This window comes from Macrotis lagotis, chromosome 1 (assembly GCF_037893015.1).
Source record: "Macrotis lagotis isolate mMagLag1 chromosome 1, bilby.v1.9.chrom.fasta, whole genome shotgun sequence".
Taxonomy (NCBI): Eukaryota; Metazoa; Chordata; class Mammalia; order Peramelemorphia; family Peramelidae; genus Macrotis; species Macrotis lagotis.
Genome location: NC_133658.1, coordinates 764,826,973 through 764,845,770, shown reverse-complemented (window position 1 = coordinate 764,845,770; position 18,798 = coordinate 764,826,973). Strand labels below are relative to the sequence as shown.

At 36.4% G+C, this 18,798-nt stretch overlaps 1 protein-coding gene across 1 annotated transcript in view; it reads right to left on the bottom strand.

Annotated features, from left to right (window-relative positions):
- Positions 1–18,330, bottom strand: part of HEPHL1 (hephaestin like 1) — a 90,760-nt gene extending 72,430 nt beyond the window's left edge. The window contains exon 1 of the mRNA XM_074216473.1: positions 18,161–18,330. Within this exon, the coding sequence (XP_074072574.1) occupies positions 18,161–18,330 (170 nt within the window). The remainder of the gene's footprint in view (positions 1–18,160) is intronic.
- Between the last annotated feature and the right edge of the window lie 468 nt (positions 18,331–18,798).

Sequence of the window (18,798 nt, the reverse complement as noted above, 5' to 3'; positions counted from 1 at the left end):
AGAATGACTTGTTAAGAATGTCATTGAGTTGGACCCCAATTACTGTCAAAATTGTTGAATATGTTATTAAAGACATAGTTAATGAATGTCTTAAAAAAAAAGAAGCAAGAGTGACACAGAACAAGGATGACTTCCTTGATAAGGAAGTCTAAAGACTAACTTTATTGCCTTGTTTGTGTCTAGAAATAGCTTGGATAAAATTTATCTAGATTTTTAGAGACATTTTTGGTATGGCTCATGTTATCATTGTGTAAGTGATGGAGGGAGAAAAACTAGACAATAGAGTAGCTAAATGTATTTGGGACCTGGTTGAATAGCAGAATAAAAAAATTAGTAATGATGTCTTAGCATTAGATTGAAAGGAACCCTATTGACCTGCCTTGGGTTGGACCAGATGACTTCTGAAATCCCTTCCAAGGCAGCTAGTTGGCACAGCAGCTAAGAAAAACTTAGTTCAGGGCCAGCTAGGTGTGGCAGTAGATAGAGAACCGCCCCTGGAGTCAGGAGGACCTGACTTCCAACACTTACTAATTACCTAGCTGTGTGGCCTTGGGCAAGTCACTTAACCCCATTCCCTTGCAAAAAAAAAATTAGTTCAAATACTGCCTCACACACATACTTAACAATATGACCATGAGTAAGTCATTTAATCTGTCTGTCTAAGTTTTCATCTTTCAAACATGAAATACAATAACTCCTATCTCACAAGGTTGATGGGAGTATCAATGAGTTAACATAGTACACTTTGCAAACTTTAAGACACAATATAAGTTCTGGCTATTATTCCAACTCTGAGATACTATATTTCCATGATACTATGCTTCTGTAATACATAAGTTACAGTGGTAACTTTTACACTATTCCTGTGAGATAAAGAGAAGGTATTTACTATTCCCTTTGTATTGCTGATGAGGAGACTATAGCTTAGGAACTTTAGATGGAACAGCAGTGTATAAATTGCTAGATGTGGAGTACTGAAGAGCTCAGTTCAAACCCAGTCTCAGACATTTGCTTAGCTGTATGATACTGGGCAAATTTCATAAACTATCAGCTTCCTCATTTATAAAATAGGGACATTAATAATGTTTACCTTCTGGGTTATTGTGAAGATCAAATGAGATAACACTTGTAAGTATTTTACAAATTTTAAAATATTATTGTCATTATTATCATCTATGACCATAACCCATAAGATCAGGAACAAAATTCAGAGGTGGCACCAAGATTCAAGTTCAGGTTTCCTAACTATGATGTTCATTTATTATTGAAAAAATTCTTATTTGGCATATAGTGAGTACTGTATAGAATTAACTGAAAAAGATCCAATCCTTGTTCTTAAAAATTTGGGGTTCTAAGAAAGAAAATATAGATTCAGACCAAGGAATGGATAGTGCCAAAGGCTTGCATTACTATTTTCCCCTCTTTCCATCCATTCAATAGGTGATGATAAAAAAAAAAAGTGAGAAAAGAAAAGGGGAGAAATAAGAATCACAATCTCCTCCAGTGATATTTTATGATTAAGGAAAAGGAAAGGGACAGAATTTCTGAGAATAGAAAAAAGAAAGAGGTAACAAGACACAAGGATTAAGAGAAAAAAGGAAAGATGAAAAAAAGAGAAGGAAAGAAATAGAGCAGAGAATAAAGACCTCAAGGGGACAACAAAATAACAGAGATGGTATATTACCAGACTTTTCACATGCTCATCACTTCACACAAGAGTCAAGTTAACAGAGACAAATTCAACAGAAGAAATAATATAAAAAGCAATGGTTTCTGACAAGGAATGCTGACAGTTACAAGAATTTATCTACCGTATTTCTCTCTCTCTCTCTCTCTCTCTCTCTTTCTCTCTCCCAATTTCTTTCTCTCCACTTTCTTTCTCTTTCCTTCTCTCTTCTCTCTCTCTCTCTCTCTCTCTCTCTCTCTCTCTCTCTCTCTCTCTATATATATATATATATATATATATATATATATATATATATCTCGATTTCCATTGACACTTTATTCTTTCTCCCTCATTATCCATTTCTATCCAGTATGACTGTCCCTTTCAATCCTGAACAACCTTTGGGAATATTCCAGAGGGTATGCTCAGGATAATCTAAAGTGTTCTTAAAATATAAGATTCTTTAAATTCTCTTCTTTCAATTAGTTTCTCTTTCTCCCTCCTCAACTTTTACTAATTTATCACTGACTTTTAAAAATTTATTTCCCTTTTCTTTTGTTTCTCCCTCATTTTCCCAGTTTCCCCCATCAATAATGTGACATAATCCTGTGTGAAGCATCTGCCTGTGATAATCTATGTATCTCAATTCAATTCAGATTGACAGTGGATGATATGATTAGCTCCAAAATGTACATTTATGTCTGATGCAAAAAACTTTTGAGAGGTTAGATATACTATAGAGAGTCCCAAAGAGTATGTTTCCATGCTATAAGAATGACATTCACTGACTGATCCCTCACTTTTTGCCCCCTTTGTAACACAATAAAGCTAGTGACCCTCCCCACTCTTTGTACCTTATTCTACTATCATTCTTGTTTGCTTCTACCATCCTCCCTGTAGCTTTTATTTGATCTTTTACATTTTTTAATGTTCTTTCCTTCTGAAAAGGAAAATGCCTATGATTAATGTAACCAGTAAAGGTATAAGATGAATACTCCTAGATTTAGATATCAATACCATTTCACTGATTAGCTATTGGACATTTTCAACTTAATGTTTGCTTACAGGACAACTCAGTTTCAACATGCCCAAAACAAGAGTCATTTTCATGCCAAAACCTATCCCTCTTCCAAACTTCCAAATTATTTCTGTCAAAAGCATCATCATTTTTATAGCCTCCCACATTCATAATCTTGACAGTAACCTCCATTTCTCATTTTTTTCTCACCAAACATATCCAATAAGTAGCCAATCTTTCCATTTCTGCATCTACATCATCCAAATTGTCTCAACTCAATTTCCACCTTAGTTCAGGCCCTTCTCACCTCTGGCTTAAATGACTATATTATTGCTATCTGTCCTTCATTCTCTAAGAAGACTGTGACATCAAGGAGGTGATGTCATGACATGCAAGTGAGTTGAATTTAAGTGAAGGGGTGATGTGTAAAGTCACCAACCTCACTTTCTCCTCCAGAGTCACCTGAATCCAGTGGATAGATATGGATCAGGATAACTAGAGAGGGGCCTGGATGTAGTGGGGGACCTTGACTTTTTAAAGCTGGGGTTTTCCCAGGAGGCGATGTATAGTCAATAATTAAGTTTAGGTAAGAGAGAGGTGAAGCAAAGAGACTAAAAATGACCACTTCCAAATGAAAAAAGAAAAATAAATGTTGGGGATAGTATATTAGTGATTAAAGTAGATGAGAAAGAAAAAAGTAAGGAACCTTTTTTGCATAGTCAAAAAAACCCAATCTGTGAGGGAAAGACCCTTTGGGTGTCTGGACAAAACAGAAATAGTTGCTGTTTGAATTCACTCAGAACCAATCAGGGCCCAAGCAATTAACTAGTGAGGTTAACCTGAGACCCATTTTTGACCAATCAAGGTCAGTCAGAAAGATCAGAGGTCTGTAGGCTCCAAGAAATCTTATTAGTCTTGGGCAGAGCACCCAAAAATGTGAGAAGAAAAAGAAGAGAGGAAGGTGGGAAGGAGGGAAGGACAGAGGAGAGAGAGGGAGAAAGGAAGGAAAGGGGGAAGGGAGAAAAGTGGAGGGGAGGGAAGAGGAGGGAGAGGGGAGGGGGGGAAAGGAGATGGGAGGGGAGGAAAAAGGGAAAAGAGAAAAAAGGGAAAAAAACAGGAGAAAAGGGTAAAAGGAAAGAAAGTTATGCAGCTCACCTTGCTATCTATGAGATTGCTGCTATTAATCACAAAGGTTATTTGTCTAAGGTTCTCAAAGAAACTGTGACTTTAGGGAGGCGCTGACATACAAGATGGTTCTGAATCCGGGACCATCTCCAATTATCCTGATCCATATCTAGGCATCAGACCCAGATGGCTCCAGAGGAGAAAATGATACTGGTGACTCTGCACAGCCCTCCTTCACTTAAATACAATTGCTACAATAGACTCCTAATTGGTCTCCCTATTTCATATTTCTTCCTATTTCAATCCAGGTCCCCACTGTAGTCAAAGTACTTTAAGTGCAGATTTGGCCTTAGCATTTTCATATTCTAGAATGTATTTCCCCCTCTTCTTCCCCTCATCAAATTCTTTTTCCTTCAAGACACAGCTCAAGCATAACCTTCTATATAGTCTTTAGTGAACCCCTCAACATCTGGTGCTCTCCATGCCAAACTATCTTGCCTTTTTCTACTATTTGATTTATATTTCTTCTGTATATACCTATATGTATCTCTTCTGTATATACTATTTTCTTTATATTTCTTCTGTTCATACTTTTTATGTAGAGATTGTTTCATTTATTTTATTTGCATGTCCAATGCCTAGCATAGTGACTAGAATATAGTGGGCAGTTAATAATAATAGTTTATTGATTGATATTTGAGAGTGGAACCTCATCAGAACTAGAAGTCCAGTCTAGGTAGATAAAATGTCTCCCTTCATTCCATCTCCTTTGGCTATGCTGCTAAAATGCATAAACAGATAGAATAACTAAGGAAGAGAGTCAAGTTCAGGGGTTCACAATTACTTCTTCAAAAATTGCGATCAGAATACTCAAATTGGCCTTTTAGGTCTTGCATCATCTTTTTAAGGAGATTCAACAGTCTTAATATGTGACTCAAAGTCAAGCTCTCAGGTATTTCTGGCATCTCAATCACTGCATGATCTCAGTGGTGAGGGGCTGACTTAGTTTACTCTGCTGAGAATTAATCATTCAGGAATAATAGGACTGAAAGACATAGAGGGTGCAGGAAGCCCCTGGCTGAAAGTAATATGTAGGCAGATTAGATGGGAGGGGGACCTGGATCCGTCTATTACATAGACTACAAAGACTTGACTGAAAGTAGGATGAATCTTTAAATTTAGTATATTTTCCTGAGCCTCCTGAATCTCTCTGAAAGCAGGGTCAAGATTGGTGGACCAAAGTGTCCAGAAACTATTTGCACAGCATGCTATCATGATTGCCCTTAACAATCATCTAGTCAGATATATGGTAACACAACATTCCAGGCACCCAATAATGTATAATCTTTATGGGGAGATTACATAGCTGATTCACTAACAAAAAAGAATAAGCTTTCAAGTTACTCTTCCAAAATGAGACTAAGATGGTAGAGTCAGGAGTCCTGAGTTTAACACCCAACCAACTTATTAGCTTGGCAACCTTGAGAAGATATTTAACCCTTCTGAGTTTCAGTTTCCTCATCCATAAAGTATAGGTAATACTTATACTACTGGATTCACGAAGTTGTTGTGCAAACCAAATGAGTGTATGAGGGATGCAGTGAATAGAGTAACTGAGCCTAGAAGTTCTGGGAAGAGTAATCAAGTCAACACCACCATTGTGTCTGAAAAGGGAATATCAATTAACTCCCCTATGGCTCCATTAAGCAACCTCATGACTCCCCAATTCAAAACTTTCCTTCTTGGCCATTATGCCTTTAAATGCATTGTCTCTCTGCTCTTCTCACTTTTGTACCTGTGTTTGACACATGATAAGCACTTTTGAAAATATTTTTGAATTCAGTTATTCAACATTTGATACTGTGTGAACCTGGCTTTTGGTCTCAATATTTTCATTTGGGAAAAATTGGAACAAAAGTGTCTATGTCATAGAATTGTTATGAAGAAGAATTGAGATAATACATATACATATATATATATATATATATATAAGGCATTTTGCAAACCTTAAAGTGTCAGATAAAATCACCTTTGATTATTATTATTATTATTTCTAAAAAGGGTTTTGTAAATGCAAAGCTCTCTACAAATGTAAAATATTATTGTTACTGCCTATACTCCCTGGTCCAGTTCCCCTGACCACCAGAGACACGCAATGTGCTTGTGAGACTTCTAGTTGGGTCTCCAAAGTGTTTGAAAAACACCAAAGAGAAAGAGAAAAGGCAGGAGCAACAGAAAGGTCTTTGTAATCCACAAACTGCTTAATTAGTACTTAAATTATCCATAATGGTCTGGAAAAATGATCAGCCAAAAGTCGATCAACAGATCTATGAAATGGCAGGAATGAAACACAAACTCGCTGACAGACAAAAACTCATCAAGTTCTACAGTTATGTTCCTGAACAGAGGACAGACAGATTCAGCTAGGCCCCTCTACTGTCACTCTAGCACCACCACTTCTCACAACACTTCCAAAGGTTCACAGACTCCAAACACTTGTTACTCTTTTGCTCTGCCAATCTCCTGTCTTCTTATCCTTTCTCTTATTTCTCCTTCTCTCTCTCTCTCTCTCTCTCTCTCTCTCTCTCTCTCTCTCTCTCTCTCTCTCTCTCTCTCTCTCTCTCTCTCTCTCCTTTTTCAAATCTCTTCTCCCTTTCCTTTTCTTTCACCTTTTCCATAATCCCTCTTGTTTACACAAAGAATGGACCCAGAATCTAGCTACTGGCCCCACACTCATCTCTACAACTTTCACTCAGGTAACAGGATTCGAAGATATATCTAGGTGCTGATGATACAGAGAAGACAAAAAAAAGCCACCTATTTGTGGCTATTTCAAGTATCCTATGAAGCTCTACATATTCCATTTGACACTTCCCAATGCTTCAGGCTAAAGATGTCAACTAGCCTAGCAGAAAAACTCAAAACCAGGAGAGATAAGACTGTCTGACATTATGCAGCACTTTTTGGAAGAAGGGGCATTTTCAGGTTCATTAATGTGTTTTATTTTTACATTATATGGTCCTGTTTTGTCACATGTCATAACAAAATAAAAATTAAGAAAAATTAATAATACAGTGATTTCATTTGAAAGTTCATGCAATATTTCATATCTGTGCCATCCCTCATACTCTTTATTTTGAAAAATTAACAGAAATCTATTTTCTCTCCTTCCCAATCTCCTATTTTATAAAAAAGAAAAAAGAAACAAAAAGTTTCTTGTAGCAAATGTGTGTAACCAAACAGAACCAATTCCTCCAATGATTACACACACACACACACACACACACACACACTCATACTCACATGGCTGTACACATGCAGGCACATATACACATATGCAGGCATATATATATATATATATATATGTACACACATTTCTATAAAATCATATGTGTATGTGTTTGTAACCGAGTCATTCTACACTATAAATACCACCACCTTTCTCAAAATGGAAAATGTTTCTTTAATCAGTGCTCTGTAATTATGAATGGTCATTATAGTTATCAGAAATAGGTGTACTCCTTTCTATCTCTATTCAATAATCATCAAATCATCCATTTTTTCTAAATCTATATCTTTAACTTCTTTTTATTCTTTAGTTAGATTTATCTAGGGCTGATGGAGCAAATTGAGGTCCCCTATTAGTTTTATTGTCTACTTCTCCTATTCAGTTTTTCCTTTAAGTATTTAAAAAACTTTGCCATTGGCTGCAGTGTTAAGCATTGAAATCAGTTCATTATCTTTACTACCTTTCAGTCAAATGCAATTTTCTTTTGTCTATTTTTGTTGTTGTCTGTAATTATAACTATCCCTGATTTCATTTTCTTTTTTGTTTTCATCTCATAGAGAATTTCTTACTATTGAGGTCTGAGGTCTTTCATCTTCATCCATAAAGGGATCTGGATCATATTTACTACTTGTCTAAGTAATCCATTCATTTAATGGCAAAAATTGAGCTAAGCTCTGCTCTTTCCTTCTATTCAGCCATCTTAGTACTATACTTCACTTGTGGGTGCTTGAATAAATAAATAAATGAAAGAAATGAAAACAAAATTAACATGCTTATCATGAGGAAAGTATTGTGGTAAGTGCTGGGAATACAGATAGAAAAGCAGTGTCAGTCTCTGATCAGGGGATCAGTTCACATTCCAATAAAGGAAGGAGGTAACACAAATAAGACACAGTCTTTGATCCATTTTTTTTGTTTGTTCTTTTCCATTCTAAAGAATGGAGTCTCTGACCTTCAAAGAACATGCCACAGAAATCCTGGAATTAGAATCCAGTTTAGATTTGCACTGAGGAAATTAAGGGAATTGAAGGGATTAGGGCAGCAAGAGACTAATTGTGAAAATTGGAGTGAATCACACTGTCTCCATCTTGTGACTTAATTTTGTGGCTGATTCAGTTCCTTTCTGTTCAGTTTTGGGACTAGTCCAACTTCTGTCTTGTGGGATATTTGAAATGACTGGTAGTAGATCAAATTGCCCTTAGACAATTACAAACCAAGGGGGGGGGGGAGAACAAAAGACTCAGAGGTGATAAATATGTGAGCAAACTAAGCATACAATATAAAGTGTATGTCTAACATCTAAACAACAGTGCCCATCTCCTGTTCATCTTGGAGAAGACAAACCATGTATGTCCCTGCAAGGTGATAAGGGTGTAACTTCAAGGGAGCTCTCCACAGGAATTAATCCTAGATGAAATATTAATCAGAATACCAGGGAAGGGTGAGTTTATTGTTTATAGCATAGCTCCAAGAGTACACCATTGGAAGCAACTGCAAAAGAACTCCTCCCCACTACTCCCACCCCCAAGACATTCCACTACTGGTTACAGACATGGAAGGTTATGAGGAACCCATTTCCTATTACTAAGACATCCAGCTGAGTCAAACCTCCTTGCCTTACCTACTGCTATGACACAGGATAAGGATTAAAACAGAATGAAGTTACTTAGATCTTGCCAAAGCCCTGGGGGAAGATATGTCAGCACAGACACCTTTTAAGCTGAAAAGAGAGCTTGTTTGCCAATATTAGTGTTGTTATGGTTGTTGGTTAAAAAAAAAAAACAGTTCCATGGAAGCTGCTTGAGGAAAGTAGCTGTGAATCCTTGGAAATTAGTTTTGTGGATTTTTTTAACAGGTGCATGACAAAGTCAAGATCTTAAGAGTAAAAAATCCATGCCTTGCAAATGGGTCTTTGAAGCACATTACTCTACTCTAAGATGCAGTAATATCATCCACCATATTGAACATATACTAAATGCTTGCTATGCAATGGACATGGAAGACACAGAGATCTAATACCTGTTTGTCTGTCTTCTAGGAACTTACACTCAAATTGCGATGACTGAAAAAGTAAATGGTGGATTCAATAATAATACAAGAAAGCATGGGACAAGTGTCATTAAAAAAGTCACACAGCACATTGGGAAAGAATGAAATTTGGAGTCAGAAGACCTCAACTACTTGTTCCCTGTGGGTCTTTGAATAAGTCATTTAGCTTCTCTAGGCCTTGGTTTTCTGATATGTGAAATGAGATGATTTCTGAGATCTCTTCTAGTTTTACATCTATATTTATTACAATATTAATTGATCACAATCGATATAAATGATTATAGATCTTATGATTCCACTAAAAGAGAGAAAAATAAATACCATAGGAATTCAGAGAAGGGGCGTATCAGTGTAGACTGGGACCATTTGTGAAAGCTTTTCAGAGGAATTCACAGCTTGAACTAGACCCTGAAGAAAGGGAAGTATTGATCTAAGCAGAGAAGATGAGGAAAAAGATTCTAGTAGGAAGAGGGAAATTTTTGTGAGTAGTTAGGAGCTCATTTTTTTATTTTTATTTAAGGCAATTGGTTTTTAAGGGATTGCCCAGGATCACACAGCTAGGCAGTTATTAAGTGTCTGGGCCCATTTTTGAACTCTCCTAACTCCATGGCCAATGCTCTATCCATTGCGCCACCTAGCTGCCCCTAGTTAGGAGCTTATTAAGGTTACTTAGGGAAAAAACATTTATTAAGCATCTACTATTTGTCAGCTGTTGTGCTAATCACTTTAATTAAGAATTGTCTGAAACTGAGAAAGACTATTATTCCTCTAGCAAGAAGGAAAAAGACTAAGACTACTTCAACTCTGGTTAAAAAAAAAAAGAGGGTGGAGATTTTGATTATATACTATAACCAACTTTAGAGCCTACACACCCTCCCTAATTAAATTAATCATTTTAAAGTCTTCTGAAGGATGTACTTCCCCTTGTATTTCCTTATCCTGATACTCCTTCAATTCCCTCAGAACCTGCACTAAAATAGACAAGTTTCATTTCAAAATGAATCACTAAGTTGTACCAGAATAGAGAGGGGAGAAAGGGAAAGTGTGAGAACAAAGATGAGCCTTTCCCTAGAGTGGGTATTCTGGTCCCTGTGCTATGGGGAGGGGCCTTAAAGGAGGGTTATGGCTCAGAAATCCTAATGTTTGGAAACTATCCTGTCCTTTGCCAGGCTAGAGAAAATGGTATCTGTAGCATGGGTGTTCTGATAAATCTTTAAAAGCTATCACTCTAGGAAGAAAGAAAATGTACATATGACACACTTATAACATGTAATTAGGATTATTAATATTTTATTAATCACATTTTTTTTAGCAAGGCAATGGGGTTAAATGACTTGCCCAAGGTCACACACAGCTAAGTAAGTTTCAGGTATCTGAGGTTGGATTTGAACTCAGTTCCTCCTGACTCCAGGGCTATTGCTTTATCCACTCTCCCCTCCATCATATTCTTAAATCTAAATCAATAAAACATAAATCAAGCCCTAATTTGCAGCATTTGCTCATTGGAAAATTTTACAATCAGCTCTCTTAAGTCAGTTGGAGCTGACCCCAGTCCATCCCTAATGTGTGGTGCCTTTGAAGACAAATGCACTAGTTCTCTGGGAAGAGTTGGCAACAGAACAACATATCAGAAAGAGCAAGCAGTGAAGAATCAGAAGACATGAGATCAAGCCCTTTTCTAAAACTTGCTATCTATTTGGTGGTGGACAATTAAATAAAGCCTCTCTGAATTTCAGTTCACTGCCTCATCTGTAAAGTGGGGAAAATAACATGTACACTGAATACTGTCATAAGATTTCTGTAATGAAAGCACTTTATAAACTGTTGGACAAATCCCTTGGTTTCTCTAGGTTTTTCCTCATCTGTTTGAAAAGAGAGTCTATATAATGACCTCTAAGGCTCCTTCCAACTAAATCTATGGTGCCATGAACCCAAACTGTAAGACATTGTAACATTGGGGACTATTTTTGTTCTCCTTTCTTCATCTGTTTTGGTTTTCTTTGTCATTTCCTCCCCACCCCAAGGACCACTGTGGTGGGCTTCTTCTCCCTCTTACCAACCAGAGGCCTTCTCTTTCCTCTCCCTAAAACCAGGATAAAGACCCCACTCCAAAGGAGAGGAGGAAGAAAGAGGGCTAGATAGAGAATAGAAAGGGGGAAAAGAGGCAAAATAGATGAGCATATATTATGGAAAAGGTAGGAATGGAGTAGTAACAGAAACAAATAGCATTTGGTGGTGGGGGGAATCAAAATCTACATGACAATATTGTCATCTAAGAACTTAATAATTTTTGATAATGATGATGATGAGGTTAGTAAATAGTTTGTGAATGGTATCATTTTTCTAAGCCTTGATTCTAATAAAGTGGTATCTTTCTCTTGCCTTCAAAACTTGGACAAATAGACATATCTCTTTTTTGCCTAGCACTGGTTCTCCTTGCAAGTCTCTCCCTAGTATCAGGTTTTGAATGGGGTGACTCTATGAAGCAATAATGTGGTTAGCACAGCTTCCTAAAATCATGGGATGAGAGCAATTGTCACCTTATATATGGCTGACACCACAATCAAGGTCCAGGAGTCATTTTGCCTACATCATTTTTTTTATTAGTTTGGCATTGACGAGAAATAAATTCTCTTCTATTGAACAGCATGATATTCAGGCCTAAGGTGAGGACTGTGGCTTGGATACTCCAAAAAAGGAGTATTCAGAAGCTTTAATTAAATACTTTATTGGTCCTACCAGAATTAGCTTAAGTAGATCAAAACTAGGCATGGTTGCCAAGTGAATCAAAGGTGCTCATTTGTCAAAATTAAATCCAGCTAAGAGGTGCAGAATGAGAGCCTGGCATGAATCTTTCTCAATAGACTCTAACTCCTAAATGTCATCCTTTCCTAAAAATATTGTCACATAGTCTCAACTGTATTTTCAATTCTAGCTTTCATACTGTTAGTCAAATTATTTACATATATAGGGACTCTATTAAATTGTATCGTGTAGTATTGTAAAAATCTTGGCATTCAAAATCCTTCCAATATGGTGCCAAGCTACTTTTCTAGTCTTTTGTCAAATGATTTTCCCTTCAAATACAATTAGCCAACCAGAATGGATATTGTCTCTCCCTCCTTCCACATCAAATAAATACCCCCATATTCCCACCTCTATCTTTTCTTCAGATATTCCCCTGGGCCTGTGCTGTCTTCTTCTACCCTGACTTTACCTGTTGAATTCTTATCCATATTTAAAAGTCCAATTCAAATGGCATTACCTCTAAGAAATCTCTCTGACCAGTCAGTTGCAAGTCTACTATTTGATAGCATATAGCACCTTATCATGTAGTATGGCATACTATATAGCTATTTTGGTTTTTTTTTATTCTCTTACTATAGTACTCTATGTTTCTTGAAGGCAGGAGCCATGTCTTACATAAATTTTTCATCTCCTAAAATACTTAGCATGAAGTTTGGTACACAGTAGGCCCTTAATAAATAGAGAGTGCTTTTGTTGGAGAGGTGATATCTCTGACCATTTATTTTCCATCTCATTCTCATAATTGAGAAATTAGTAGATACACATAATATTGATCAGTTTGGGTTCCCAAACTTTTTTTTCTTCTAGTTCTATCTGATGCCTTCTTGTTTATAGACTTCTTGGTGTCAAGAACAGAAATATAACTAGCAAGTCTTTTTCTTGTGACACACAATATGAAAACCCCTCAAATCTTTGTAAAGAAAAAAGTTTCCAAGGATTTAGATATTTGTAGACTCTAAGAAGAATCTATTGAAGAGGCTACTATGAAGAACTTATCTGGTTGGACCACAGGATTAAGAGAAAGGGAAGGAAACCATCCAATATCTTCCCATTTTACCTAATTGTTCTTATTATTTAGGTATTAACATCAAATTTTTCCATCTGGCAAGGAGCAGAAATGCTGTGAGCAAACTTTAAATTTCCTTTGCCCTCAACTTAGTTGTGTCTGTGGTTATATCTTAACTCTTCCATTCTATCTATATTATTTTAATAACTATTAAACACCCCACTAATGATTCTAAAGATGCTAACATAGTCTCTAATCAAAATGGTATGATAGTCTAGCAGAGGAAGCACAACTAACTTTCTTGAAAGGATTAGGTGAAAATGGAATATAATCAAGCACAGAAATGCAGGATTTGGTTCACAAATTCTACAAGTATTAAGGAAAGTGAATGATTGGCATAAATCAGGACTGATTGGAAAGGTTTTGTAGAAAAACCTAGTCTTGAGGAGGGTCTTGAAGACAGCAGTCAGATGGATGAAGATAAATTTGAAATATTTCATGTTTTGTCCAATTCATTCCTTGATGTTTTCCACTCTGGTCTATATGATTAAATCCTTTTTGCTTTTGTTTTTGTTTTTTCATTTCACTGACTTCTTGAAAGAAGCCTTCCTGAAATAAAGAGTTTGGGTAAAACTTTAGGAACCTCAAAGATGATCTAATCTAATACCTTTAGTTTTAAAATGAGAATCAATATTATTTACAAAGTAGACAGCAAGAACCAAGGAGTTTAAGTAGTTTGCTCAAGGTCACAAAACTACTGGTGACCAAATAAAACCCATTTCTTGTCCTCCTAGTCCAGTGATTCTCCCACTATCCTATATCGTGTCTCCCTAATATGTAGTTCTGTTTTTCATTCCTTAATTTATACCTTTCAATTATAATTCACTTATTTATGCAACAGACATTAAAATTATATTCTACTTCTATGCAAAGCATTTGTGCTTCTAATCATCATGAAGTGACTTAAATTAGAAGAAAAAAGAGAAAAAATCAGTTAAAATAATCACAGGAAGCAATGAACTTAACTATACAGTTTCATGTTTATGAATTAAATCAGAGTCTCAGAGCAGAAAGGGACCCACTATAACATATTGTACAAATGTTCATCCAGTCTTCCTTCTTAGAGACACCTGAAGGAGAACTCTACCACTGAAGGCAGTTTTTGAACAGTTTTTCTAATAAAACATAGAGTTGAAAATGTTCTTAGATATCCTTTATTCTATGAATATAACTCTATAATTGAAAAAACCAGGGTCCAGAGAGAAGAGGTGACTTATCTGAAACTATACAGCTAGTTAGAGGCAGGATTCAAATCTTGGTTATGCAGTCTTAAGGTCTGCCAGTCCAAGACACCTTTCCTAAGACCATATCTGTTCCTATCACAGAGTTTACATGTTGACCCCAAATAAATCAATCTCTTTGCAACTTTTGTTTTGTGCTTAGTTCTATCCTCTAGGGCAAACTAGAATGACTCTACTACCTCTTCTCCATAACAGCTAATTAATGATAACTACAATGTCATCCTTAAGTCATCTTATCTCCTCCAGTCTAAAGTTTCAGTTTCGTTATATGACAGTGCCATCATTATGGATTGTCCTCACTCCCCAGGTTGTCCTCCTGTAGATGTGGATAGCCTCCAATTTGTCAATGTCCTTCAACAAATTCAACAAACATTCTAAAAGAACTAACTATGTACAAGGTCTTAAGTTGTGTGGGAAGGTACAGTGACCAGTTGGCTGATTACAAATACATCCTGTTGCTCATGAGGAAGACTAGGGGAAAAGGTGAAGGTATACATTGCTCAGAGCAACCCAACCAAATTACTCATCCTTCATATAAGATGGAAGGTACATCACAAGTATGATGCATGTCTCATAGCCTCATAACAGGAGTCAGTGCCCCCCCCAAATGGCATATGGCCCTACCCAATGCTTTATGACTACTAACTGATCACCAAAATAAACCAGTAATGGGTATCAATTCTCTACCCAACCTCTTCTCTTCTGAGAGTCAGGATTTCAGACAGAGTCAGTTGGCCTCCATCCTTTTCCTTTAATGGAGTCATTGTGCAGGTTGTTCAACCTCCTTCAGTCCCTAATTCTGTGAATTCCATTTCTGTCTTGCCTCATACCCCACATCTTGTTTCTTTTCTTCTTTTGTTGACATTTTCTCCAGAGCATGTTCTGTTTCTGATTGAGAAGATTTTTGTGAGAGTTATAATGAAACCAAACAAAAGTTCTTTGGAGCTCACTTTGGGGAAGCAGTACCCCAGACTTTTGATTAATAGAAAACAAGTCACCTATTTGGTCACTTGACACCAGTGTTGCTTCTCAAGTTCTCCCTGGGAGAGGGATTATTAAGAGTATTCAAAATATTTTCAGGGGCATTTAAACCTTCTTTGTAATTATTCCTCAGTTGTATTTCTCTGTAATTAGAGTCAGGAGTTGGAAAACCCTCAATAGCCTCCTGGAGTGGCTATTCCAACTCCTGGATCTAATTACAAAAAAATACAGAGGCTCAGAAACCATCTTGTCCAGTCTTGACCAAATAGAAATACCATCTGCAACATTCCTAACCAGCCTCCATTTGGAGGTCTCCAGTGAAATACATTCCCACTAGAAGCAGTCCATTCCACTTTTAAAGGCTATTATTTTTAGGAAACTTCTTCTATCTATCAGAAATCTGACTCTTGGCAACTTCTACTCAAGTCCTCTGGTGCTGATAGAGAAGTCCTTCTTGGCAAACTCAACAGTAGGTGCCCAGTCCTTTCTCAGCAAGGAAATTTGGTCTTTGCCTGCTTTGTGTTTGGTCTGAAGACAGAGACTGTTTTCTTTTTCCTTATATTCTCAGTACATGGTGAGGTGCCAGATGCATTGGATGCATTTAATAAATGCTACTGACTGGCTTGATTGGTAGAGGAGTAAAAAGTCATTGAACCTGAAGTCAAGAAGACCTAACATGTCAAATCTTGCTTCTGACTCTTAATAGATAATATGAGCTTAAACAAGTCTTTTCAGCACTTTGTTCCTCAGTTTCCTCATCTCTGAAATTAGGAAGTTGAACTCGATGGCCTGCAACTTCCCTTCTAACTTTAACATTGTGACCAAAACTCTTCTTGATTGACTGATTTTAATGACCTAAAATACCAAATGCAGTAAGTCAATAAGATCTTTTCTCTTTGTTCCCTACCACTACCACTATTGCCATCCCCAATGATGACTTTCCATGAAGTCTTCAAAGGAAAAAAAATTTTCAAAAACTTGGCATGCTCATTCAAATCATTAGGAGAACTGGATTTTCATTGTTCTATATTCCCAATAGTATTTTTATCAGCTGACCTCCTTTAAAATGGAGATTGAGTGTCCATTGAAAAACTCTGGATATTCTGAAGCACAAATATATGAATTTCCAGCAGTAAATGCCAAAACATCTGAAAGGATGTTCAAAAAACACAAAAATGAAGGCAATTACTAATGCTTCTAGAGAGGTGCATATGATAGATAGGCAGAGAAGGAAGGAATTCTAGGTGTTTAACTCTTGCAGTGAAAAGTGTCAGGAGGAGAAAAGAAAGAAAGGAGTCTCTAATGAGAGTATTATACATCCATTTTCCCCTTCTCTCCACAAAGCAAATTAAGGATTAAAGGTCCATAAAACAACATCAACAACTCATATGAGAATAACTCTTTATGGTTTGCAAAATTCTTCACAACAACTGCATTGGAATGTCTCATCCAGTTTCCTCGTTTTAGAAATGAAAAGACTAAGTCCCTGAGAGGTTAAGTCAATAGCATCAAATTCAGATAGAAATAGGGCTACTAAGTGGAACATAAGGATTCCTGCTACTACTGAATATTGACTTAGAAAACTACAAGTTAATATTATTTGTTCTATTTTATTTATTTTATTAAATACTTCCCAACTACTCTTGCTAAATTTAATTTATGTTTTTAAAAAAAACAAGCCATATATCATAGACATTTACAGAGTCACATTCAATCCTTTCTTAGTGGTGGAGGGTTCTTTGTGTAATGAAATGATCATATTTGTTGATATTTATCATTCCAACTATATTTAATCTGGTCCAGGACACACTCTTAGAGTTTGGAGTTAGCAGGCATGTGCATGTCTTTTTGCCACATCTAGCTTGTGATTTGCTCAGTGTCATACAAATAGTAATGGGGAAATGATTGAGTAAGTAGTATTATTCCTTTTATATAGATGAGAAAATTGTGGGTCGTGGTTGTGTACCTATGCTTGCACAGCTATTACAGAGTTTAATAGACTATACTCAAATCTAGATCTTCTTAATCAGTCAAGTCCTCCTTCTACCACACTACATCAACTCACCTAAAAACCTGAAAATTTAGTATTTTCCTATAAATGTGTGCTGTGGGTTGTACCCATACTGCCCTACTCTAGGAAGGAGTGAAAAGAGAAACAAACTTCCTTCTGTCATTGATGAAAGAGAAAAAGAAAACAATGAATTTAATTCACCTTAATTATTGGTTTAATCTTGCTGATGTATTCTATATGATCTAACAAATCCTGTGTAATCCCAAATTGATCTTAAAATTAAGATAAATGAATCTACCATTTTCTTATTCTTCTCTAAAGTTTTTTTTAAAGTGATTACTGCCTATAGGACACTCCTAGTTCCTTTTCATTGTAAAAGCAAAGGGGGGAAAACCCCAAAGCATCTGGAAACAAGTAAACAAAAATACAAAATAGATGATGTATTTTGCCTTGGGAAGAATTTTTCAGAATCCAAAAATCCATAACTTTTCACCCTAGGGTATCTACACTATTTTCCTATAATACAAACTTAAACTACTACCAACAAGAACAGAATAGATAGGGACCTTTGTTGCTGTCATTGTTTTTTTTTTAACCTGGTCTAAAATATGTTTTGATGTTAAGAAAGGCACCTGATTTCCCAACTGCCTCTTCACAGAATGAAATCCACAGACTTATTCTCCACTGAGAACTTTAAACACACATCATCCCTCCCAGATTATTAACAAATGCCATTTATTTTTATTCAACAAAACTAAATACTCCTTTCCATCTTAGCTAAATTGACAAACACTCTCTAATAACCTACTTTAGTAGTTCCAGAAATATAAAATCTCTCAAACAAGGAAAGTAAAAGCAAAATTTTAAAAAACTAACTCTGGTTATATGAGCCCCAGATTTACTCACTTGTCTTCTGAGAAACTTTTTCCTGTAATAACATTCTTCCCTTGGGGTACATAATCCCAAAGTTCTTCCACAATCCCAATATAGTATGTCCTTGTGACTGCTTCAACCAGTCCAGACAGATGAAGGAATGTGAGAAAAAGGATGCAGCCAGTGAGCTGGTCTGGAGGCATTGGTGAATGTAACTTGGGCAGCAGTATGCTCAGCAAGAGCCTTGCCCTGTCCCACCCCCTCACCCAGAACTAGTTATAAGTAAGGAATGGATGGAACATTGCTCCTCCTATTTTCAGTCTGGGGTTGGGACAGAGTTTGAAAGTTTATTGAAGTAGAGCAGGTTCAATGAGAGAATTACTATGATGATAAGACATTTTCCAGCCTTCCAGAAAATGTGACACTGGTTTATTTGCTGCCCAAGTATATTTTTAAGTTTGGGTGCCCATAAATCTTGCTTGTTTTTTTAATCAGGAATGACAGTTGAACAATGTGACCCCTTAGGTGCTTGAGGGTTTCTTTTTTCCTTCTTCCTCCTTTTTTCCTCTATACCTATTTTCAGTCATATATTAAAATCTGAAAACCAAGTTAACCTGAATAGGGTACAAGGAAATATCATGAACTCATAACAATTTTGCATTGAGAGAACA